The 27592-nt window shown below is 37.1% G+C and overlaps 1 protein-coding gene across 1 annotated transcript in view; it reads right to left on the bottom strand.

Moving 5' to 3' along the window:
- The window catches only part of SGCZ (sarcoglycan zeta), a 413634-nt gene that overhangs the window by 123166 nt on the left and 262876 nt on the right, over window positions 1–27592 (bottom strand). The window contains exon 3 of the mRNA XM_009569840.2: window positions 2252–2353. Within this exon, the coding sequence (XP_009568135.1) occupies window positions 2252–2353 (102 nt within the window). The remainder of the gene's footprint in view (window positions 1–2251; window positions 2354–27592) is intronic.

The raw sequence follows: 27592 nt of genomic DNA on the forward strand, positions 1-27592 counted from the left end.
TTTTAAAGTTAATAGGTGTAAGTAGGTCTGCAACATGAGAAATATTTTAGTTGAAATACTTTGTCCAGTCAATGATTAGCTCTCTCTTTTCTTCGCTCGTTTGAAGGCACTTACTGACAGTTCTGTTTTTCATGAATCTCACTGGAATAATGTGCCCTTGTTTTAGGCTACTGGTAGATTTTTGCATCCTGTTCCTTTTACTGTAGACACTTACAGGTGCATTTTTTTACTGAGATTGGTTAGCAGGTCGGAGTGACATTGGGACCCTACTTGACTCTCTCATTACTCTTACTTGAAACAAAGTTTCTGTGTTTATTTTAACAGAACCAATGTTCTTCAACACGAAGCCATGCACAAGCAAATATGCCAAATCAAAACTCTCACGTACAGCAACAGGACATGGAACAATAATAAACCATCCAACCACAAAATGAAACTGGGAAAAAACGCACAAGCCATGATTAATGTTCTACAGCCTCTAAGAGTGCTGCCTGACAGATAAGAGAGCTTTGAAATTTTACACCAACTTCATAAAGTCTACATACTGGCATATTCATATAAAGAGGTTCTGTGTTTTAGGGATGATTTTAAATATATTTTTTTCATACTAGAAATTAGATTCTAACTGAACACTTGGAAGATTTTTCTACTTAGATATAGATAAAGTATAAATTATTCTAGTTAATTTGTTGTTTTCTGTAGTTTCAAAATTGTAAAGAAAATATCAGACAATAACAGAAACTAGAGGTGTTCACACCTTTCCACGGCAAGATACTCTAGCAAAAAGTAAACCTATACGTAAAGTTCTCTTTTGCAGTTGCTTTTCCAATTTTAGAATCAAAGGCAGAATCCATCCTTAATTGGTTTACTCTTGGTAGGAGTGCTTGGTACTTAAATGGTCATTTCTGTACTTATATGTTGATTGTACTATTGTTTCCCCTCAAAACAAAATTCTGATCGATATCAAAGCTATGATATTTGAATTTATTTGGAAATAATTTGTTACCAAATGTTTGATTATAGATTTATCTTAGCTAGTTATTAATATTTTTAGCTACTATTGCAAAAGAAACATTATGGACAGGATTTTGTAACACTGTATGTATGGTGAGTAGGAAAGTAAACAAATATCTGTTCAGTAAAGTCATCAAACTTCACCATTGTGGGGGAATATACTGTTAAATAATATAGAATTTGTCATTACCTAGGACAACATTGCTACTGTCAAACATTAAAAGACCTTAGTTTCACAGAAAAAAGAGACAAAGAGACTACCTTTTCCTTTCACACATCTATAAACACCATAGTGAATTAATAAAGAAATGGGAAACTATCATGATCTCATTTCTGAATGTACTTGAGGTTCTTTTTTATACACATAGAAGACAGATTTCAACAGAGAGAATTTTCCAAAAAGACAATTAAGTTAAGCATACTTTCCATCCCTGCTAACTATTGCAGTATGCATGCTAAAAATTGTTGCGGATGATTGACTGTAAACTATTGTAATGTTCCTCTCTGATCATAGATCATCACTTGCATGATAAAAAGAACTTAAGAGATTTCCAGTATTTCAGAATTATTTTCTTAATTTATTGACCATGTTAATATAAACAGCATGACGGAATCAAAAAGAATGAGTTAAAATGAGCTACACTAAATTTCTGAATCATATCTTGATTTTCTTGATGTTTTCCTCTGTAACAACCTGCTGCTAAATGATGAAACAATTATATTTAAGCAAAATTAAAAATGGTTTGCTTTGAAAAATTAAATCCTAGAGACATTACACAGTTTGGGAAGATTGCCTGTACCTAATGAGGGGGGAAAAAAATGGGGAAGGGAAATCACACTAGCTAAATACCAGGAAGAACTTAAGCATATACAAAAACATTCTTTATTTCACTGCATTTTGCACTTATAACCCATCTTGTTTTTCTGGAGTTCACATCAAATGTGGAGTCAAATGTTCCATCACCAGTGCTGAGGTCTTTTGAAGTATAAAATATACATACTTTGAATCTTCCTTCTTTAGGATTAGACATTTCTTTTTAAGAGGTGAGCAAGGTTTCAGAAAAGAAAAAAAAATAATTTTTGACATGAAGGAAGTTTTCAGTGTTAAGGTATTCTCAAAGAAAACCTCTACTGATTGCTAATTTAGAAGGTATAAGAATTAAACTTTGTAGTCTGAGACTGAAGAGATTAATTTATATTAGTTGTAAATTAAGGAAAAAAGATGAAAACCACCTACCTTTCGGGAATGGATTTCTTTCACATATAGTGGAAGTAGAAACTCAGATATTCCTTCAAGTCGTATTCCATTTTTAGTGACTCTCAAATTTCCCATTCCATCCTACAATCAATAATATATATATATATTCACTTTATGAAGCAGCCTTATCCAGAACAAAGTAAAAAAAAAAAATACAGCATCTGCCCTAACATCTAAAAATAATATGTGCTGTCCCACTGTCCCCAGCTCTCTTGGTTGCCTTGGACAGGAGCTATCCGGGGGATTTACAGGTGAGGCTTCACCTGGGCTTGGGGTATTTAACTGTGCAGCCTGATGGTGAACTGCACACCATCCTTTAGCTACACCTAATGCAAGGGTGCAAAGATTGATCATAAGTATTCCTTTAACGTAGAGATGAAGCTAGATCTTGTATTACAACTGCAAATTAAAATAGTCAGTTCATTGTCTCTAAAAATACATATAACAGTTGGTAAAACAGTCTATTGTTTTTACATAGTGAAATATTAGAAAAATACTATATCATCATTGTCTTGGATCAACTGCTTTTACTTTTCCCAGCAGTGAAAATACACAGGGACATATCCTATAGGAAGAAAGAACTTATTATTAGAAGTTGCTCATCACTACTTGAGAGCACGATGCTGGTGAGAACTTCAAAATGTTGAGGTTTATTTCTGTTTATTTTATTTTATCTGAATAGGGAAAGGGCCATTATAAATGTCTGGGTGAAACAAGTAAGACAAATTATTCAATATTCAATAAAACATAAGCTTAGAAAAGTAACATAATAAGTTTTCAGCTGTATTCTTACAGGAAAAATGATGAAATCTGCTTGATACTTAAGAGTCAGGATAATTTTACACAGTGATAGAGATTCAAGACTTTGTATCCCTGGGTGCTTGTTACTGTATTCCTGACGGAAGATAATTCTTCACAAAATTACAGCCAGCGAAATTCAGCTTGATTCACTTAAGTACAAACTCAGCAAATGTAACTTAATTGCTGATTAAATATTTTGAATCCATTGCTGACTGTAGTGTAGCAGAACAGTGAGAACTTGCATTTCTGCTCTATTGGCTGAACTGAGGAATGGGTAACCTACACCTACTGGGCATTTGTAAATAGTGGGATAACAGTGTCCTCAACAGCTACAGCTGAAACTGGAAGAGGACACTGAATTAAACATACTTATATAAACATCATGTAGTTACTATAACACTATAGTTATTCTCTTTCTAAAACAAACTATGATGTCAACATGGCAGATATTTGATTGATAACCACTGTATCCATATCTGAAGCAAGAACGTGAAAATGTTAATTTTTTAAGACAACAAAAAGAATTACATGTCATACAATGTAATTCAGCTGATATAATTTCCCAAACACAACAAGGTTATAGTGATAGTGCTAGTGACATCGAGGTGGACAGGCAGTCCCTGGAGCAAGGGAAGCCTAGAGGGAGATAAGGGCAGGCAACTCATGACTATGGGAAGCAGCAACTCACATGTAGCTGAATGACTCAGAGGAGGCATTCCTGGAAGCATCCTCAGGAGCATGGTGAACATAAGCAGGCAAATAGGTGCATGGTGCATCAGCAGGTCATGGTGAGGAAGTTTGTAAGGTAATTAGGCAGGCAGGGAGAGCAGGGTGTGGGCAGGTTGCTGGACCTTAGCTAGAAGTATCAGGGAATTGTGATGTCCTCTCAGCAGAAAATTAAGGCCTCTCCAAGCTCTGTATCAGATGTAACTGATGCAGCCTCCCAGACAAAACCCCAATGGATGTATGCTGCCACCCAGACGCCAGGCTGCAGGACGTGCCCCCCTCTTGCGTTGGTATAGCACACCAGTGAGGAATGCACCTGTGGGAAGTATGCTCAGGTGGAGGAACTCCTGCACTTGGTGATGGAACTCAGGGAGGAGATGAGCAGCATGACAGCCATCAGGGAGTGTAAGAGGGAGATGGACCACTGGAATAATACCTTGCACTCCCTGTCTCAGACCTAACGGGCAGGCACGTCTTGTGCAACAGAAGACTCCTCATCCTCTCTCCATTCAGCTGAAGAGAGAAATTTAAGAGATGGAGAGGAATGGCAGCAGGTTCCTGCCCAGCGCAGCTGGTGTCTCCCCTGTGCCAGCCTCAGCCTCCCAGGTTCCCTTGCACAATAGATACAAAGCTCTGCAAGTAGAGCCAAACCTTAATGAGAACGATGGGTCTCACAGCCTAGAAATATTCCCTAGGTTGAGACAGCTTGAGCCACCCAACAAAACAACTTCTGTAAAGAAGAAACAATGTTCCCTTCCGAAGGGAACAGAAGGCCCGATACGCAGACTGGACCCATTATATAGGAAAGACTGATGCCTGCCTGGGGCCTCAGCTAGAGAAAACCTCCAACTCTGGTCAGGCCTGTGGACTATTATCCACTACTGATTTTCTAAGTAGGCAGTAATGAAAACCCAAAAAGAAATCTGAAGGCAATTAAAAGGGGCTTCAGGGCCACGGGATGAATGGTGATGGGATCGGGTGCACAGGTAGTGTTCTCTTCTGTTGTTGCTATTGCAGGGAATGATGAAGGAAGGAGTAGGAAAAGCAGGAAATAAATACCTGGCTCTGAATCTGGTGTGAGGAACAAAACTTTGGGGTTTTTGACCATGGGTTAGCCTGCAAAACACCAGGCTTGCTGGCAAAGGATGAAGTACTCTTGTCTTAAAGGGGCAATGCTTACCAAGAAGCTAGCGGGACTCTCAGTAGAGCTTTAAACTACATACGAAGGGGGAAGGGGACAAAACCAGGCTTGATGGAAAAAAAGCCTGGGAATGGCACTCTAGCATTTCAGGAATGGGGTGCTAGTTAGAGGAAGTGGAGGATAGTACTTCAAGTGGCAGCAAAGATACAAAGGTTATGGACGGGTTAGGAACTACAACGAGTAGTCACTTAGGCATTGAGACTATTCTACTCAGGAACGTAAGAGGATCAAGAGCCCAACTGCAGGGCATCTACACCAATGCACGCCGCATAGGCAACAAACAGGAGGAACCAGAAGTCATTTTATGGCAAGAAAACTGTGATATAATTGCCATCATGGAAATGTGGTGGAACAACTTGCATGACTGGAGTGCTGCCATGGTTGGCTCTAAAATCTTCAGGCAAGATAGGCAAAGAAAGAGAGGCAGTGGGGTAGCCCTCTATGTTACAGAGTGTATTGATTGCCTTGAGCTCAATCATGGTGCTGATAGGGTTGAGTGTCTATGGGTAAAAATCACTGGAACACCCGATAAGGCAAATAGTGTAGTAGAAGTCTGCTACAGACCACCTAGCCAGGAAGAAGAAGCTAATGAGATATTTTACAAGCAACTAGGAGAAGTCTAATGATCGCTAGCCCTTGTTCAGGAGGGAGACTTCAACTTACCAAGTGTCTGCTGGAAGTATAATATAGCAGAAAGGAAGCAGTCTAGGAGGTTCCTGGAGTGCATGGAAGACAACTTCCTGACACAACTGATGAGTGAATCAACCAGGGAAGGTGCCCCACTGGACCTGTTGTGAACAGAGAATGTCTTGTGGGAGACGTGATGCTTGGAGTACACCTGGGGCACAGCGATCATGAGATAATAGAATCCTCAGTTCTAGGAGAAGTAACGATGGGGGTCAGCAGAACTGCCATCTTGGACTTCCAGAGGACACCAGAGGAGGTACAGATCGGACAGCAGGAAAAATTCCTTCACCAAAAAGGTTACCAAGCACTGGAACAGGCTTCCCAGGGAGGTGGTTGAGTCACCATTTCCGGAGATGTTTAAAAGATGGGTAGATGAAATGATTTGTATATGATTTAGTAGTGGACAGGAGTGGTTGGTCTCAGTGATTTCACAGGTCTTTTCCAACCAAGAGATTCTGTGATTCTAAGACCATAGCTTTCTGCACTATGAGAGATTAGCAATGAACATACTGTTGGGAATCACGTCTGCTTATGTTGTTATGAGACTAGAATTCTAGATGCCTATGACTACAAAACCAGAAACTACCAGAGTCAGAAAATAAATAAAACATTCCAAAGTTATAGATAAATACGTAGTGTCAGCAGTAGCTTTTGTTCTTCCATATTTTCTCAGCTTTGGGAAGTTTCATATATAGTTGTTAAAGTAATATGGTACCAATGGTAATTTACAGATTCTGTAATAGTCCATATCATGTTCAGCAAAACTTGTTAACCAATTACACAGAACTACCTTTTTGTTAGCAAAAGTGTTATTTGTATTTGATCCATGTGTCATGGTTTAACTACAGTAGGCAGCATAGCCCAACACAATGACTTCCTCACACCCCACCCCCCAGTGGATGATGGACAAAATTGAAAGAATATGTGAGCAAACTGGTGGGTTGGGATAAAAAGTTTAACAAGTAAAGCAAACACCATGTGCACAAACACAGCAAAACAAGAAATCCATCCACTAATCCCCATAAGCAGCCAGATATTTAGAGCCATCCTCAGGAAAGCAGGACTCTTATCACACCTAATTGTTACTGGGGAAGACAAACATCATCACCCCAAATGTCTTCCATTCCTTCTTCTTCCCCCAGCTTTATATGCAAAGCATGATGTCATACAGTATGGAATATCCCTTTGGTCAGCTGTTCCAGATGTATCCCCTCCCAACATCTTGTGCATCCCCAGCCTACTTGCTGGTGAGGTGGTGTAAGGAGCAGAAAAGTCCTTGACTCTGCCTAAGTGCTGCAATAACTAAAACATCTTTGTGTGATCAACACTGTTTTCAGCACAAATCCAAAACACAGCCTCATATTAGCTGCTATGAAGAAAATTAACTCTATCCTAGCCCAAACCAGCATGCTATGACAGCTGAATTATCAAATAATGCTTCTTAAAGAAGTGATGCTCCGTTTTAAGTTATTTTTCTTAAATCGAGACACGAAATGGCTATACAAATCATTTTATGTATAAATATTCAGGCATTTGTAGGCTAACAAAGAGTGCAATATGGGACAGCAGTGCCTATTTTTTCAAAAGGAAGTAAGAGAAATAAATTAGACTTAGCTTTTGAATATGCAATCTGCATTAACATCCATTAATTCTTAATTTCAGCAATCCTATTTCTCTCTATATGCTATAGTAATAGCATATAAAACCATAATAGGAAAGAATAATCTGAGAAAAGACAGCCAGAATGCTATATTTTTGGCAGTGAATAGCCACTCAATAAGAGTTGAGTATCAATTTATTGATTTGGATATAAACACATTTTCTATATAAAAAGGCTATTCGATATATTGTTTTACCTGCATCTATGGAAGTTTTTCAAAAGTTCTGCTGTTAGATACAGTATTCTGTTTGGTTTCTGAATATATGTTTATACCTAGATTCTGTCTCCAAAGGTTCACAGTCTGAAAAGGGAAGCACTGCATGAAACCTGGAGTGGAAAAACCCCTGTAGTGTTTAAATAAAGTGCTTAAACACACTGTCCTATAAATTAATAAGCATTCACTACCTGTTGCCTTGTAGGCATCATAGCAGTGGCTAAACATGAAAAGGAATCTGGATGAGTCCTCTGGATAGTTGCAGTGCTGTGAAACAGAGCAGATGAAAGATCTGTAAGCGTACAAAGATGCTATGCAAAAGGAAAAAAAAATTAAAAAAGAGTAAGATGTCAGAAGAAAGCTAATTGAAGCAATGAAGGAGTGGTAAATTATACTGAAGACAGAAAAAAGAATACTGAATTTGATATGGTGGCACAAAAAGCAGATAATGTAAGTGAGACAGTGATGGGTACGATAAGGAAGATGAAAGACAACAGCAGCCTTGTTGTTGGTAAAATGGAAGAGATACACAAAAGGTTGGGAGAAAGATGACAAGAAAAAATATTTGCATTGTGTTCACACACACAGAAAGCTGGATTTAATAAACAGAGTCTGAGCATAATTCCATCTGGACAAAAATGGTGTTTGGACAAGGTTATGGATGTACAATGAAAAGAAAAAAACTGTAGGCAGCAACAGTCCTGGATAAGCAGAAAAAGGGTAGTGGTATCAGCAGTGAAAACAGAGTGTGTTCTCCTGGGTTATCAGAAAAGATAACTGTGAACTTCAGTAGCCAACAATAAAGGTAAAATGAAAGAAAAAACACATTGGAATGGCAAAAACCTGGATTGATGGCAACATCTGCCTTCATCCATCTGCTTAAAATAATAGCTAGCACTGTGTAAATGACAGACAGGAATAGATATCAGGGAAAAGTTAGGAAAGGAATTATTACAGTACAGCGCAATAATTTTTAAAGGGCTACAGACTAAGGAAATAAATAAGGCCTGGAAATTCAGTACTGACAATGAGATTAAGTAGAAAAGCTGTTAAAAAGAAAGAAAAGTCAGACTATTGTCCAAACTAAATGAAATTAGAATACCTTGAATATATTCTGTCCTTTAGAATAGTTTTTGAAAGTGTGGAGCACAGCTTGGCTTCTTCAGTTATAAAAGTAATCTTGAAATGAAAAGTCTATATGCACATATGTTAATAGAAAATACATACCTATCCAGACCAGACAATAGTATTAAATACATCAAATTCTATGTGATCTGTTCTCAAACTATTTGAGATTAAGGTATGATCTTCCTAGAACTCATATACGCTATTAACAAGTTGGAGGTTTTTTAGAATAAATTATATTTTGTATGTCCTTAAAACAAACACAATTTAATTAGGAGACACAATATAGAACCTAACTGCAATCATTCTCCCTGCAAATATCTGACATTTCAGGAATTTAAGCAATAAAGACAAAAATTTCTTTGGATTGGAAGGGGAAAGATTTAGATTAAACATTTGAAAAATATTTCACGATCTGGGTGGTGAGGCACTGGAATATGTTGCCCAGGGAAGCTGTGGATACCCTCTCATGGAAAGTGTTCAAGGCCAGGTTGGATGGGGCCTTGGGCAGCCTGATCTAGTAGGAGGTGTCCCTGCCCATGGCAGGGGTATTGGAACTAGATGATCTTTAAGGTCCCTTCCAACCCAAACCATTCTATGATTCTCTGATGTTCAGACCCACTGAACACCTGCAATTCAAAATCTGCTGAGAAGGCCATGAGGTCTAGACTAAACGGTACAGAAATGAACAAGTTTATACCTAACATCTCTCAAACTTGAAGGACACTCCCTATAACCCCATACTGGTAGAATCAAATTATAAAACAGAGTTAGGGAACTATACATTTTCTTCTTATAATCACAAGCAAAATTATTGTCAGAGACAGTGAAAGGTTTCTGATCTATGGGGTGTCAGTTACAAGACAGGAAATGGGGAAAGATAAGCAAACAGGCTGGAAATAGAAAACACACAGATGGGGTGATGAGGTAAAGAAGGTCTGTCCTTCATCTGCAGGTAAACATTAAGCAATGGTAAATCTGGAAATGTTATTCTTTTACTCATCTTTCCCCTCTTTCCTTCCATATATGAAGTCAAACTAATTACAGAAGGTTATCAAGTAATTGTTTTTTCAATTGACATCCAGTCTGGAAAACAAATTTAAGATGTAATTATTTCAGCATGACCTGATTATCTCAACTACTTTGCTATATCATGGAATTTATTAAGCACTGAAGAAAAAAAAATAATAAAAATAATTAAAAAAACTAGCAATTCAATTATATCAGTAAATGTAAAAATAATTAAAGAAGGGGCCGAAGAGCAAGGTGAAAGAACCCTCCCCCATCAACTCCATACTCCTTCTGGCAAAGCATGATAATAAATCATGTTACCATACAAAGAAAGAGTGCACCTAACACCAGAGAAAGGACTGAATAAGAGAAGTTTGTGTATATTGCTTTTAATTCTGTGATTATTGAGAGAAAGCTGTAATAATTACATGTTTTGGATGAAAGATGTTAGCATACTGTAACTGGACTGATAACACTGTTTTGGTAAAACTGCTAATTTTTTAATTAGACTAATAATACAATAGATCATTGGATGTGGGTGTGTTTACTTAGTCTACATAAATTGCACAAGTTATTTAATCTGCTTCCTTGACTTTGAGGCTTGGCTGTAATTTTGACAAAAAACCTTGAAGCTAATTTAACCATGCTGAAAACTTAATCAACATTATCTTTGTATTTTAATTTTCAAATAAGTTGTTGCCTCACTTCATAAAGAACAATGAAAAGCTGTAGATTTCCTAGTATACTGATATTCAGGATAATAAACAAACAGGTTATTTACAAAACCTGTCATCTTTGTCATGTATCTGTAAAAAATATTTACCTAGAAGAAACAATTAGAAACTCCCAGTATTTGTTTTGCTCTGTCATTTCTCCAGGGATTTCTACAAACAATTTTTATGGTCTATCTTTCTCATGTATCCCAGTCCTTACACTGAACTAATGCTAGACTACCTAGATTTTGAAAAGCAAAAACATGATTTGGTTGGAGATATCTTGTAATTTGTCCAGTTACGTACACAAAATAGGTTGTGTTGGTAGGATTACATGTTTGGCATTTATTCTCTTTACACCTTGCCCTTTCAATGAGTCTCACAAACAAAATTTCAGTGCTTGCACCACTAAACTCTACTATATGCTCATGTCAATTTTTACTTAAAATTGCTTCAAAGCCATTTCAGAAGAAACTAGCTAATCAGGAGAGAATAATCGTGCAAGATAACTAAACTTACACAATGAGGCAGTTCCTCAAATTCTATATAATTTAGTCTACAACTAAAGCATAGAACTTGTTACAGAAAATATGGTTTTTACTTAGTATTTCAACTTTATTCTCCTTGAAAAAAAAGCTGTAATAGAACATTCACCCATACCTAGTACATACTTAACTCAAGTTTCATCTCACATTTCTACTATGGTTTCCAAGCAGTTCAGGACTGGACACTACAAGACTGGGAAAACTAGGGCAGCAAAGAAGGCAAGCACTAAAGAAGCATTACTAACCTTTCCAAGAGCATTTATTCCCATTCAAAAATGACAAAGCGTATCTCAAACTGAGTGATGGGCTTAGTTGAGAGGTTCTGCACAAGACTACTATTTTCTTGCACTACTGCAAAATCAGCTATACCTTACCTACTTTTGACATAATGGTTTGATTTTCTCTTGTACCTTCTTTAGACAATTCACTATCTTTATGTTCAGAAGCATTTTCTTAACACAATCTGGGCTTCCAGTGCTACAATGCAATTGCTTTACTTCTGTTTGTCCTTCAGATCATCCTTGCTTGGACTAAATAACAACAGTACATTGTCTTTCCTTTTACGTCATTTTCTACCTTAATGCTTCCTGTTTCTCTTAGTCTGCCTTTACTTTATCCACATCTCTCCATGAAGTAGAATAAAAAAAAAAACAGAACTTTTTTTTTCCCCTTTCAGCCAGAGACAACTAGAATATATTGAAGACTGTTATAACCACGTAACTCTGATGATTGGTTTCTTCTCGGTAACAATCCAGTTTGTATAAATAATTCAAATTTTACTGAAAATAATTAAGTCATTTCCCATCAGAACCCTTAATATCAAGATTCTTCACCTCAAGAAGTCTTTTAATATTACCAGAAAATCCATGTTGCTCCATCAGAAAATACCAAGGACAATTTTAAGATAAATCTTGCAAGTTAGGACTATTGCCAGCAGATTCAAGTCCCAGATTTAAAGTATTTCCTCAGTTAGATGCAAAGAATTAGATGCAGAATGCAAAGAAATAGGATTCTAGAACAACAGGTGAATGTGAATAACTACAGAAACCAAATAAAATTGATAACTTGTATCTTAAAACATTTTATGAAGATTCATTCATCTCAGGGTTGGTTGTGATAAAAACTAGGCAAAATGACCCAGAAGGCCCTTTCTCACCCTGTGTTTTCTTAATATTTGAAACTCACGTATTCAGGCAGTGTAACTTCCTAAATATTTTCATATAATGTGACTCTATATGTGTTACAGAGGAAAGCTTAATTTACAATTACCTTGTGAACCATAACAAAGGGGTACAGAAGTACCTGCAGTCAAGCACATCCGTCAGTAACTCCCTGGATTGGTGCTTATATTTAGCAAAGTGTTCTTTTCTTATAACAAAACTAATATCATTGAGCAGGAGACATTGCACTCCTTCCTTGATCACACTGTAGCAAAAGCATTAAAGAAATCAATTTTCAAGATAATCTAAGGAACCTACTACTGTCAAAATAAAAAGTGTTTATTGTAATGTGAAGAAAAAATGTTGTATTAAACTTTTTAGTTGCACAATTTTAGTTTTCAAGAAGTGTATCTAGCCAACACTGCAGTCTTTATAGCATGTAAGTTTATACACATTACTTAGTATTCCAGCACAAACACTGCATGTTTTTCAAAACAGCTACCACACATCTTTCAATAAGCAACACCTTGCTCTATTGATATACTCAATAAAATAAATGGGACTAAGAGTGAAGTAGCTTGCTCCAGAGATCCGTCTCTTGTTATCAGGGAGAAGGAAATGACAGTGCAAGAAATGCCACAAAGTTGCTTAAAAATGACTCCTCTTTTATCTAACAGCCTACTCAATGGAACACTCATCTCCTAACTGATAGCTTCAAATCCTTTCTCTGCAGTCTAAAAGGATTAAGAGTCATAATCTCACCTTTTTTGAGGAGCGTTATAACCACAATGATCAAGGAACATACCTAATCTCCTTGCCTTGCTGAGTTTTCTGCAAAGACTTTGAGAAATTATCAGTTATGTTGGCAAAAGGGAGAAGTCTTACAAAGAGAAGAATTTAAAGAGAAATATTAAAAAAGATACTGAATCATTTTCAGAGATAATAGTGTGTCCTCGTGTATCAAAAACTTCATCTGCTATGGCTAAAGTCCTGATCACTGATGAACAATGAAAGTTATATTTGTGAAGCAACATTTCAGTTTCTCACTGACTTTTGTAACGGGGCAATGTAAGAGTCTGATTGAAGAAGGGAGTTTTAGAAAACATAGTTTACTATCACAATTCAACCCTTTAAAAGCACAGCATCAGGGTCATCTGTGCTATCAAATCTTTCTCAGTCTACAGATCTGAGGATGCAGGGTGGATACAAGGTGGCTGCCTGCAGTTATGTCCACAAAGGAACCCTGGAAGGAAATTCTTCAATCCAGGTTCTGTGCTGAAACTGGAGAACATGAAATTGCACACTTCTAAAAGCAGAAACCAGTAATGAAAGAATCCCTGCAAAAATTCTTTAGGAAATTCATAGAAGACCCATAGGCAAAGCAGTGAAGCAGAGAATCCCATATGACCCAAAAGGATACAATAATATGCTAGACATCAGGACCTCTAATAAAAAAGCAGTTAACTAGCTAGAAAGGAATGGAGGAGTTTCAGCCTTGGAGTATGAATTGGACACCCTCCAAAGAAGAAGCTGATTAGGGAAGCAGCCAATGGTCCAATCCCCAACAACAAATGAAGAGCCCATTCCACTGCTAGCAAAAAAAAAAGAAGCTATACATACTTAACACCAAGAATCACGAGTCTGATGAATTTGAGACACATAAGCCATTTGATTATTACTTCATGCAGCTCATTTGTAATGACAGTGATAATATAATAATCTAGAGAGAGAAGGAGATCAAAAGGGAGAGAACTCCTAGGTGACTGCAAACAACTGTTATAAATTTTAAAAAAAACAAACAACAAAGCATTGCCACTTTGGAATTTCACTCCTGGACCAGAGGGATCAAATAGATGATGTAATTTGTGAAGAGTAAACCAAAGCGCACACCTCAGTGATAATGTAGGGTACCAATGAACATACTTTGTGAACGCAGCAAGAGACAGCATGAAGAGGAAGCTCCTGAAAAGCTTTAATGAAAAGAGTAATGACAGAGTAAGGGCTGCTTCACAGAAGAAACAGCTAAAAATGTGAAGATTAAATGGTACAGTTGTTGAGGATAGTCACAAAAGGACAGAATTCTCAAAAGTTAGATTAGAAAGAAAATAACTCTAACTAAAAGCAGTGTATTTCAAGAAGGCAAACTTCAGTAAAAGGACTCTCAGAGAAGATTTCCTGGGAGACTTGCCTAAGGTGAAAAAGGAATTATAATGAAATGGTAACTCCTTAATGAACCAATTTACCCAAAAGAGAGGAAAGACTTCTGATATATTCTGAAGAATACTGTCATTAGATGCTTTTTTCCTTCTTAAATTTCTCCTTTAGTCAAAAGGTCAACATAAATTGGTTCTCTGTTTTAATTGGTGCACCAGTGATAAAGGATTAGATCCTGCAGGGAAAGGATGAATGGATTTACGAATACGCATATGAGCCAGATATTATCAAGACAGCTGAGTAAAACAAACTTCATCCTGAGGTAACCAAAATCTGCAAGCCATAAATGATTAGCTAAAATGTGCCTACAGAGGAGACATAGCTTAGAGCAGTAAAGTGCAGCAATCCCTTGTTTCCCCACTTACTCCATGTTGGCTCAGACTGTGGGGCAGTTTTTCTGCATGTGAAGGGGTTTCCTTTTAGATGAAATTAAATCAGAAGATGTGTTCAAAGTGCAGCAACAGTCTCTAAAAGGAACAGAAAGGTCGCAATCAATGGGTGATCTGCAGCACAAGCAAGTCCCACAGCAAGTATCAAGTGCACATACACCAACAGAATGCTCTCAAACCACAGAGACCTGTGTTCTTCTGCTTCTTGTGCTACTTAAAGGTTATAAGTCTCAAGGTCAGTAACCAGCTCACCTAGACACCCTCAGCTCCTCGCTAAGTGTTCTTTTACATTATACCAAGACCTCCTATGGTTCAATGTATTTTATCTTCCTTCAGCTGCTGTGTCCCTTTTTAGAGCTTTTCTGAATTGCTTATCTCACCTGCCATTTTGTTGTTGTTTTTAAATTAATAATGATTCCTCTTTTCTGCCTTTCCTTCCTAATTGATGTCTTTGGTGTCACATAAGATTATACTGCAGTCACAGTGCCAGACCACAGTCAAGCTATCCCCCTTGCATCTGTATGTTCTGCATGTACTGCAAGTCATCCCCAGGACTTTACACTTACATCTGTCCAAACACTGAACTCTGCATATCCTCTTTTACTGTGCCTGTTCCCCATACATATGAACAACCGTGAGGGTGGAAGTCATTACTTCTATGCTGTCCACTTGATAACTTCGCCCTGCTACAAAATTTAAGACACCATTTCTTCCCTTCTTAGCCTTTGTCTGTCCAATAACCAAATTCAGAGTCAGGCACTATCATAGTATCATAGTATAGTTAGGGTTGGTTGGAAGGGATCTTAAAGATCATCTACTTCAACCCCCCTGCCGTGGGCAGGGACACGTCCCACTAGATCAGGCTGCCCAAGGCCCCACCCAACCTGGCCTTGAACACCTCCAGGGATGGGGCAGCCACAACTCCCCTGGGTAACCTGTTCCAGTGTCTCACCACTCTCATAGTGAAGAAATTCTTCCTAATGTCCAGTCTAAATCTGCCTCTCTCCAGTTTGTACCCATCCCCCTGGTCCTATCCCCACAAGCCTTTATGAATAACCCCTCTCCAGATTTCCTGTAGCCCCTTCAGGTACTGGAAGGTCGCTATAAGATCTCCTCTGAGCCTTCTCTTCTCCAAGCTGAACAATCCCAACTCTCTCAAGCCTGTCCTCGTAGCGAAGGTGCTCCAGCCCTCCAATCATCTTTGTAGCCCTCCTCTGGACCCATTCCAACAGTTCCATATCCTTCTTACGTTAAGGATTCCAGAACTAGACACAGTATTCCAGATGAGGTCTCACAAGTGAGGAATAGAGGGGCAGAATCATTTCCCTCGACCTGCTGGTCACACTTCTTTTGATGCAGCCCAGGATGCAGTTGGCCTTCTGGGCTGCGAGCGCACAACACTATGTGTTACATGTAAGTGAACTAGTAAAAAAAAATGAGACTTGCTTCCCTGAAAAATTGCATGACCTATGTGTTCCTGTCGTCTCCACTAAATTGATGAAAGGATGCTCTGGCACTTGCTGAAGCAACATGGAGAAGCCTAGACACTTGAAAGCAAGAATCTGTAGGATAGCTTTCTTCCTTTAAGCAACATGTGCAACAGAGATGTTTAGTCCAAGCGACTAGATTTGGTGTAAAGTAAATAAATATGCATACCTATAATCTAGCATTTGGGTCCCCGGTAGAAATTTTTTTTTTTCTACTGATCCTTTCATATTGCACCAAATTTGTTTTTGCTATGTGGCTTAGAATTACACAGCGTATGAGCACAAAATCTATGAACATCCGTAAAGGATGGATGAGAGCAAACTGTAAAGGTGAAAACTAGAAAGGCAGAATTGGTATTTATCTTTTAAAAGGCAAAACAGTGGCAGTAAAGATCAACTTACCTTGAACTCTTTAAAAAATATCATGAGCTCTAAACCAGAATAGATAATCAAACAAGCAATTAGTAAGCAGCTGGAAGATGCCCATGAGATCAATGAGATGCAAAGCAATGAAAAAGCCAATAACAGGATAAGAATGAAACAATGGGCAACACAAATAGACATTAAATAATAATAATTTTAAAAAAAGATCTACAAGAAAGGGTAAATTTGATAGCATTGTTCAGACTGGAGAAGAGAAATTAAGGAGGCACACAATAATGATCACATTTTTATTCTAAGAACAGGACCAGAAAGATTTTGCATGGTTGTGTAATATCCATCCATAAAGATTTTTAAGATTGTTTTGGACTATGATATACTGCTATGAATGATATATTGCTTAAGCTATGTTGCAGCAGAAAGGATAAGACAGGTGGCTTTTGGAAATATCTTCCTGTCTTTCTGTCTATAATTATTTTTACATATCCATGCAGAGACTATTAAACACAGTATAAATCTTCGCAAAGCGCAGAACTGGATCTTTACATTATCTTTGTTGAGGGACTCTTTCTACAAAACTCATTTAAAGCTCTTTACAACACACTTTATAACAGTGGAAATATCTAAGCCACATGATTAAAGAAAAATCATAAGACAGTAGAATAAATTGGAATTTATACTCTTTTTTATTATTTCTCCAGAATACATTTTTCCCTACATTTACTGTATTTACAGTATTTTACTGACTATATTTCTATACAAATGGAAATAAGACTGCTTTTTTCAATCAATAACTTATCCAAGTGCAGCATAACTGCATATTTTCTCAGATAGATTTTAATAAAAATAATAAGATAAAATTAAAAGTAATGAGAAAGAAGGAAGTTTTTAAAGGGGTGAAGAATGAAGTGCATCTGAATTTTCAGTGTTTGCCCATTTTGCTGCTGTAAACAGGTAGGACAAATTATGATTTGTCCTAACATTGCCCTGGAATTCAAACAGAATCATTACATTTAACAAACAACCTCAATTTCAACATTTATTACCAATTTCATTAATCAGCAAAATATATGTCAACTTATTTGGTTTGAGACCGATGCAAGTGTTTTGGCTTGATACTTTCAAGTTTATGACAAAAATGAATGTCTTGATCAACAGTAAATACTGACATTGGATTGCAAGGAAACAAAGTGCCTATACTTATTAAGTGTCTTGATAAGTATAGGCACTCTGTTTTCTTAAGTGTCTTAATAAGCAATAATAGTCCATGGGGGGAGGCTTTTTGTGGCAGAAGTAGGAGAGTAATGGAACAAGCATGATTTCTTATTGTGCAGACAGAAAGGCAGTTTTGAGAATACCTACATAAGGTATTCTGTAGTGCAATTAAATATGTAGTAAATTATTTACAAAAATACTTTCATACATTCATTTACTCATTTTCCTCACCACTCACAGGAGAAGGGGAAGCAGGGTCCTTGTTTAGATACAGGATAGAAGATAAGGGAAGAAAAGGTGCTGAAAACAAGGCTGACAACAGATCACAGACCATAAAGAGTAAAGATTAGTTGGGGTGCAGTGACTCTCCAGACAGTAGTGACAGGCTTTGACTGACAAATTCAGTCAAACAGAGGCAGCACGGTCTACTCAGAGAACATGGATTCAGAGCAGGTGTCAGTTTTACAAGGAGAATTAGGTTCTCTAATAATAAAATAGAAAATCTACAGAACTATGTCTATGATTATGGACCCTTAGAGAGACCAAAGTATGAAAACAGCTGAGATTTAAAGGACCAGATTTTATGGCTAAACCTCTCCTGCTAGCACAGACAGGGTGTGTTATAGCATCTGAAGAAGGAAAATAGCAGAGGCAATTATCTTTTCACCTTAAGAGACAGGTATCTCATTCCTTATTCTGAAAGAGTCTTCAGAATGAAGAAAGAGAAGGCTGGGGTGGGCAGGGGAAGACAACAACTGACCAGTTTGACACTGCATTTCTTGGAGAAAAACATTTTGGGAATTTTATTCTTTGCATAATCTTTCTGCAATGTGAAACACTATACATTTTGTTTGATCTATTATCTTTTACTACAGTCACAGTTTACTTACTTGTCTTGCCTTTCTTTCCTTATTTTTCATGACTGTGAAAGAAAGTCAGCCTTTTTAAAAGGAGATCAGACAAAACGCAGTTATACTGATATTTTCTGTGTACAGAAATTTCCTAAATGTATGAAAAAAAAAAAAAAGTATACCAAGAAAACGAAAGGTATGGAAGGAGAAGAAGGGGGGAGGGAGGAAACAAGTTAATCTCAAATTTTTAGTCTTAAGCATGTGATCTTCTCTATCTGCAACATGAGGGCATTTTGTTCTACCAGACAAAAAAAACGAATACTTATTTTACAGTGAATCTGGCACTTGTTGAAGCTCTAGGTAAGTATTCTGTGACTAATGATTCACTAAAGAAAAAAAACCAAAATGGAGAGAACTCTATGTCAAGTCATTTCTGAAGTGTCTAAAATTCAGCCTTTTCATATCTGTTTTTCAAGGCATACTATCTCAGGTATATCTTACTTTAAAAGAAGCCGCACTCATATGTATATGGTTTTGGAGGCTTACTACCTTACTTCTGTCTTAGTTCAAAGCAAAATACTTCTTCACTATAATGTGCACAGACATAACTAGAAAGAAAAGATCCTTAATAATGTATAATATATATAACTTCGGAATGTTCACAAAATATTCATCCCTTAGGTGATGATCCCAATTACAAGTGTCATAAAATTGCTGAATTTCACTGCAAGTTTTTGGACTGGTGCATTTGCAATGCATATGAAAGTACACTTGTATAATAGGTCATCAGTAAGATGCTGATGGAAAAGGAAAGAGGAAAAGAAAAGGGACCAAAAAAGTTAATTTCAATACAGCCATTCTCTTCTGGTAGCACTACTTTCAAATTAAGTGCATTTAGAAAAAGGCAGCTTTCCAGGAAGGTTAAATTAATAGCAATAGACATTTTCTCAAAATTAAGAGTCAGTAGAAAGCAGAAGTGGAAAAAAAAAAAAAAAAAGAAATATATATATATATGTCAGTCATCTGCAGTTTCAGCAGAATAGTGTTATGTGCTTTATATAAAAAATTCCGTATGTAACAAAGACAAGTAATTCACTTTTTTTTCCAAAATTAGAAAAAGAATGTAGGAAGAAGAGGCATTTAAGATCTCTACCACTGTCTTGTAACAGTATAGAAGTACCCATTAGATTGTCTATTTCCCTCTGCTGTCTTTCTTCCCCTCCCCCCCCCCCAGTCTGGTGTTTTGAAAAACACCTCTAGCAGTTTAAATTTTCACCAGTGATAAAATAACTTTCTCGTGCAATATTGTGGCACAGTGAATACTGTCAGGTTCACTATTAAAGTAGTAAAAATACTCCTATATAACAAATCTAACCCAAAATAAAAATTATGATCTTTTAACTGAGGTCAAATTGAGCTCGAAAAGGATCCCATCTTTTTAAAACAGCATTTTTATTTAAACCTTAAATATTAAATTTTATTTCTAATCTAAATTTATCTTATTTGTTTGAAATTCATCTTGAAAATTGTATCCACATAGGGCATCTGGGAACTTACGCTGTATAACAACTATGACTCTATATAAATCAGAACAAAAAAAAAATTCAGCAAAAAAATAATAAGCTGTTGTCGACAGCACAACACACAACTGCCCAGATGTTTGAATAAATGATCTTGTCATAGACAAAAGATGCTTCAAAATAATGCTGGATCATTTGTGTACTACAATTATTTTCAAACATGGTAGTGAGTCGAAGCTGTCTGTTCTATCATTTAATGCTTTCATTATCAAAAAATAGCATGATTGACTACTGCTCATCCTTCAAAATACTAGAGAAAAACACACTTAAATTTGAAGTAAATCTACTAATAGCTAAAAAAAAGACTAATTAAATTAGGCTTCTACCTACACAGAGAGAACTTAACTAAATGGTGATTTGGCACATACAGTATATGACTAGTATTTTCCTTGATGCTACGTGTTTTTCCAGTTCTTTCATCAAATTTTATTTACATGAAAAGGGTAAAAATACTATCATTTTACTAACAGAGTACGTTACATCAATAAACTTCTAAACCTCAGAAAGAATTTTTTAAAACAGTCTTTAAACTGATTTTACAACTTACAGCTGTGATATTACAGCTGTGTTATTTTGAGATTCATTGTTTCTGGTTTAGGCGTGAAAAACTTCAACCTCTGAAAGTTCTTCTGTTCTTCCAGCTATTTAAGCCTCATTACAAACAATATTCCTTCTTATAGAGCTGGCCATTTTTATAATTTATATCAGTTTATATCATTGCACTGTTTCAAAACTGACAAAGTGACATGGGTGAAATTATAGCTAATGCTTTTGTACATAAGCAGAAGACTTATCCAAGTTACTTGGAAAGTAGTCAGGTTACACAAATCTTTGAGAACTCAAACAAAACATTTCTGCTCTGAGTTTGGTCAGTGTAGTTTTACTGATCAACATTGTCTTACACCTATTGCTTTGTAAGACGAAACCTCATAATTTAGTTTGACAATTTGACAGCAGAAGTTATACTCTTCACTGATTCAGACTGTTTCTTAATTTTTACAGTTAAGGATCGGCTAGCCAGAATTTTTACTCTAGGCAAATCTCAGTCAGCACTGGTCATACAGGCAGTCATAAAACATACAGTATTTGAAAGAAGAAAATTAACTTACAGTTTTAAGAACACATAGGTACTAAATGTATACATTAACCAACACTTAACTTTGTAGTACCCTCATTTGTTCCACTCTTGCTAAGCAAAATAGAATAGAACAGAACAGAATATTACAGTTGGAAGAGACCTACAGTGGTCGCCTAATCCATCAGCCTGACCAATTCAGGAGTGGCCAAAAATTAAAGCACGTTAAGTGCATTGTCCAAATTCCTTTTAAAAATCAAAAGGCTTGGGACATTGACCACCACTGTGGTCAATGGAAGCCTGTTCCAGTGTTTGACCACCCTCTCGGTGGAGCCATACTCCCTAATGTCAAGTGTAAACCTCACTTGATGAAGCTTTGAGCCATTCCCATTGTGCCTTGTTGCTAGATACCAGAAAAGAGATCAAAATCTCCCTCTCCCCCTCCTCCAGAAGCTGTTGGAAGCAATGAGGTCACTCTTCAACCTTCTTTTCTCAAAAGTATATAAGCCCAAAGCTCATGGTTACTCCTTCTAGGACATTCATTCAAGCCCTTTCACCAGATTTGTTGCCATACTCTGAAAACATCCAAGGACCTTAACAACCTTCTTAAATTGTGGGGCCCAGTATCTGTGGGGCTGCATACAGTACTCAGTGGGAGGCTGCACTAACACTGAATATAATGAGAAAATCACCTCTTTTGACTGGCTGGTTATGATGTGTGTGATGCACCCCAGGATGTCGTTTGCCTTCCTGGCTGCCAGGGCACATCACTGACTCTTATTGAGCCCACTGTCAACCAGATCCCTTTCTGCAGGGCTACTCTCCAGGTGTTCCTCTGACAATTTACACTTGTGTTCAGCATTACTCCACCCTAAGTGCAGGACTTGTTACATTTGGACTTGTTACATTTCCTCCAATTAATGATTGCCCAATGCTCCAATCTATCTAGACCCCTCAATTAGCTGAGGTATTAAGTGAGGAAAACTGTGCTTAGTATGCACAACATGCTTAGGTTTATAGAAGGATCTTGAGCAGGCGAAAGACTGTATCGAGACAAACCTTAGCAACAGGTTTTTTTTTTTTTTTAAATCCCAGAACAATGTTTCTGTGTTTTTGCAAGCTAGGCATCTCGCTTAACCCTTTTATAAGCTGACTTCACATGATGTAGGATGGAAAATAATTTCTGGCTGTATAAATCTGAAGTTTTACTATCTGAGTGACTATAAGTCCATTCATAAACATGAGTTTCTACCTTTCTGCAATTATATGTACTCAAAACATACCAGGCAGTCATTAAATATAGGAGTCTTTTTACAGTGGTGTGCATTTTATCAGGAGGTTTCCTTATATTCTAGTATGAACAAAATGTTTTATTACATTATTTTAACAGAAAACTTAAGTGAAAAAACCCAGAGAGAACAAATCCTCTTGTGGGTAGTCTACCATTGCATGCACTGCAAAATGAAGATATAAATTGATGCCTAAATCTGTGTCAGATCATGGACACATACTGGGGTGATAAAAATGTATTAAGATTCTGCCATAGTCAGACTTAATGCAGCTGTCACATAACAGCAAGAATTACTCAAACACAGGAACGGGCACCAAGCTTTCAAAAACATCATGTATAACATTTTATCCGCCTGGTGCACATACATATCAACTCATCTCACATACACCCGAAATTTAAGTCTAGAAAATATGGAAACTTGGAAGTGTATCTTGGATTATGGAACACATTTTTATGCGGTATCAGTAGTGATGCATGATTTTCCTCAGTCAATGGAGAAAGAAATAGGAACATAGAATCACTGCAGATGGATGGCACTTCTGGGATTCGCCTTGTGCAGCCACCTGGGGGCTCGAGGCAGCACCAGCTAAAGTAAGTTAGTCAGTTTAGTTGGGCTTTAATTGCCTCCAAGGACAGTGACTCCACAATCCTCATAGGCAATCTCTTTCAATGCCATAAAAAAAAGATTTTTTAGGTGGCTTCACATAAGTTTAAAAGCTAAGGTTTTTGTCTCAGTTTTTTATGGTAGAAAAACAGTAAGAGAACAGAACATGTTATTAAGGACTCAGACTCAAAACTGGAACATACAGCACCAACATGATGCACATACAAAGAAATAGAGAGGTTTCTAGTACCTACAGAGAGGGAAATCATGGATCGGGTGAAGGCATTGAGATTTCTGCCAACAGTTTTACTATTGTCCACATCTCAGCAGACACAGGCAGTATAATTTTCAATACCTGAGTTTTAATATCCTAACGTAGCTGTCCTTTTACAATAAAGTTTAATAAACGTGACAAAGGATGAGATTTAGTGTTTTGTCTCCCTCTCACACTCACCAGGAATATCAATCCTATGATGACAATCTGATCAAATTAGAAGCTTATTTCAGTTTTCATATTGATATAAGAGAAAGTCAGGAGTTATCAAAATTCTCAAATAGACAGGGAAAACATAAAATACCTGAGCCAATTCCTCTAGAAATTAAATTTTACTTCTTTATCCTTACACTGAGCTTGCCTGAAATCTTGTTTGAAGTTTTTCTCCTAGATAGGTATTGACCGTTGATGCCACAATACCAAGAATAAGATAGGTAAGTCATCATTTCTGTTGGTAATATCTTCCACTGCATCATGCACCGTTCTAAAAATATCCATGCAAAGATGCTACACAATATTTCTTACCTGGTCTGATAAATACTACATGCATCCTAACCCTATCTTTATAAATCCAAAGTTTGCAGACATTCAGAACCGTGTTAGTCCCTATCATCAGCATAAAAACTGGAGTAATAATGAGAGAAGGAGGAGGAAAAATATGTTGTTAACCACAAATCTCACAACCAAAGTATTCTGTCTCCAAGCTCCCCACTTTCAATGCCATAGTGAGCTTAAAGAACTCAGTTATATCAAGAGCACAGACAGTTTTAGAAAGGCAAATTGCATTCAGTCTTTCCAGAATGCATTTTCAGATTCTAGTTGTATTTTTCATTAGCTAGTCCCATAAGCGTAACTCTGACACACAGAATCACTGATTGCTGAGAATCTGTGCTATAATACAGAACCCAATTTAGAAAGATACTAGACTCATAGACTGCGTAATCTAACTGTCCTACATTACAAATTTTTGTGTGTATTTCCACAGCATATTTCAAGAAGTCATTTAAGAATTATATGATGAATTAATGCTGCCGCTGAAACGTATTGGAAGTAGAAAAAAAATCCAAACTAGAAAACAAAATACATATTAAGACTACATTATAACAAGAAAACTACCAGAATCCTGGCTGCTATTTTGCCTTTTAATTTCTAACATACATGTAGTTTTACCACATTCCTCGAAAAAAATTAATGTCACGTTATCTCTGCAGATTCTGAGATGAAATATATGCATTACTATTCTGAGATTACAGTCTATTTTAATGTGCAAGAAATTCAATCAAAACAAGTGTGTTAAAAAAGCATGTTAATAGGCATACGTTATATGTCAAACATTTTTTTCTCCTATGTTGATATATCCTACAGCTTCCAGATTTAAACAACTAAAAATTGTAATTGTTGGCAGGTCCATCTCTTTTATTATCCCCCTTGGCACAGGCTAACTTTATCACATAGGTCTGAAATAGACTGTATATTGTTTTATTAGATTAATTTAATTATGTATTGGCATAAGTATATGTCAAAATTAATGGCTTTTTAATGACACTACATGCTAATGATTAACTAGAAGTACTGAGGAGGGGTGAAGACATGGCTTTAGAAACTATTAATCTGACAAGTTTTTAAATATTACTATACATAAAACTGACACAGACACACACAAACAAAGGAGAATGAAAGTAGGTTATTCCCTTCCATCCTGTGAATAAAAGAACAGTAGAGTTCAGAAATATTTGCTTACATTTAGTCAACTTTGTAAGCAATCTGCATAGCCCCATTGTTCTCAAAATATATTTCACTGAAAATGAGAAAAAAACTTCTAAAAAGAATACCACATCACTATGATATTATATCTGCAAACATAAAACATACAGAAAACAATTTTCATCCCAATCTAGGATTTTTAACTTCAGATACTATTTCCTAAATTCTTCCTGCAAAGCAGAACAGAAGCATATTACATTCTCCTTCCAGACCTCAATCTCAAAACCCCCAAATAATGAGAGTTCAAGAGAATTTTAAAAAAATACTGAGAGTATTTTATTATATTCTAGTTTTTAAAATACTGCATTAAAAAAAGGAAGTCCTTAAGCCATTTGTATCATAAGTCAAAAAAAAAGTTAACTGGATTGAAAACTTATTCAGATAAAAGTGTTGAGGGAAAAAAATGATTTTTTTAAAGATACTTATAATAATGGGAATAAAAGGAGTTTTTGTTTTTCCTAAACCTCTGCCAATGCCTAAAATCAATAATATATGTTTTACATACATACAAATATTTAGAGTCACATAGCAATGATATTTCGTTTCATCAATTGAAATACAGTATTTCTCCACTGAACCATAACAGATGTGCTTACAAAATGGCTGCTACAAAAAAACCCACCATAAATCCTTAAATCCTAAATGCTATTATAAAAGATGGATTTTGATGTGTTAAGCCTCCATTTTTCACCCTTATTTACCTCTGCATATTCTCTTCTGCCAGTGCTTGCCTCCTCAATCCTGTTGTTTTATTCCTGCAACTCTTTTTTTTTATTTCATTCTTCCTTCTTATTTTGGCATGACTTTGATATAGATTAAAATTACTGGTTTTCAAAAACTTCAAGTTTATTAAGTTTGGCTATATTCAAGGATTCTTACATGTCAGGGTCTCCATAAGGATTTGTACTTATGCCTCACCAAGGGCAAGTCCTGCCTGATCAACCTGATGGCCATGTATGATGGAGTGACTACACCAGTGAATGACGGAAGAGCTACCTATGTTCTTCAAGGGTCCATACAGGGACCAGTCTAATATCTTCATCAACGACATAGACAGAACAAGTGCATCCTCAGCAAGTATATAAATGACACCAAACTGCATGGTGCCGTTGACATGCTTGAGGGATGGAATGCCATCCCGAGGGACCTGGACAAGCTTGAGAAGTGGGCCCATGTGAACTTCATGAGGTTCAACACGGCCAAGTGCAAGTTCCTGCTCTTGGGTCAGAGCAACCCCAGGTGTATCATGAAATGCTGGGGGATGCAAGGATTGAAAGCACCCCTGCTGAGAGGGAATTAGAGGTACTGGTGGTGGAATAGCTGGACATCAGCTGGCAACATGTGACTGCAACCCAGAAGGCCAGTGGTATCCCAGGCTGCATCAAAAGAAGTCTGGCCAGCAGATCAAGGAGGGTGATTCTGCCCTTCTACTCTGCTCTGGTGAGACCACGCACGGAGCCCTGTGTCTGGAGTCCTCAGCACAGGAAAGACATGGACCTATTGGAGCAGGTGTAGAGGAGGGCCACGAAAATGATCAAAGGGATGGGAACACCTCTCCTCTGACAAAAGGCTGAGGGAGTTGGGGTTGTTCAGTCTGAAGAAGAGAAGGCTCTAGGAAACCTTATTGCAACTTTTCAGTACTTGAAAGAATCTTATAAGAAAGATGGGGACAACTTCTTAGTAAGGCCAATAGCAATACCACTGGAGGAAATGATTTTAAACTTAAAGAGGGTAGATAGTCAGACCAGGTATACGGAGGACATGTTTTACAGTGAGGGTGGTGAAACACTGTAACAGGTGGCCCAGAGCAGTGGTAGAGGCCCCATCCCTGGAAACATTCAAGGTGAGGTTGTATGGGACTCTGAGCAACCTGATCTGATTGAAGATGTCCCTGCTCACTGCAAGCAGGTGGGACTAGATTACCTTTAAAGGTTTGTTCCAATCCAACCCATTCTATGATTCTATAATAACAAGTCTTATCCTATTCAAAATTTTGTGCAAGGTCTCCATGAGGAGACAGAACACATCAAGAACAAATCTGCAGATGATGCTAAATGGGAGATTAATATGTAAGGAGCCAATGATGCTGAAGACTAGACCTTCTGTCCTGGAGGATCTTAGGAGATGCGAGGACAGGGGCAACAAAAAAATCTCACAGTTTACACCAGGATATGCATAGTTATGGATATTGGAAGAATAATGACATGCATGTCTACAGTCTGGCGAACAACTAGCTGAGTATCAACCCTGCTGGAAAACATTTCAGGGTCACGGCAGATGTTAGGTTGAATATAAGACACCACTACAGTCCCAGCAAGGCTAAAGAAAATTGCACATGGCACAGAAATAGGA

The sequence above is a fragment of the Cuculus canorus genome, chromosome 4, assembly GCF_017976375.1.
Source record: "Cuculus canorus isolate bCucCan1 chromosome 4, bCucCan1.pri, whole genome shotgun sequence".
Lineage (NCBI taxonomy): Eukaryota > Metazoa > Chordata > Aves > Cuculiformes > Cuculidae > Cuculus > Cuculus canorus.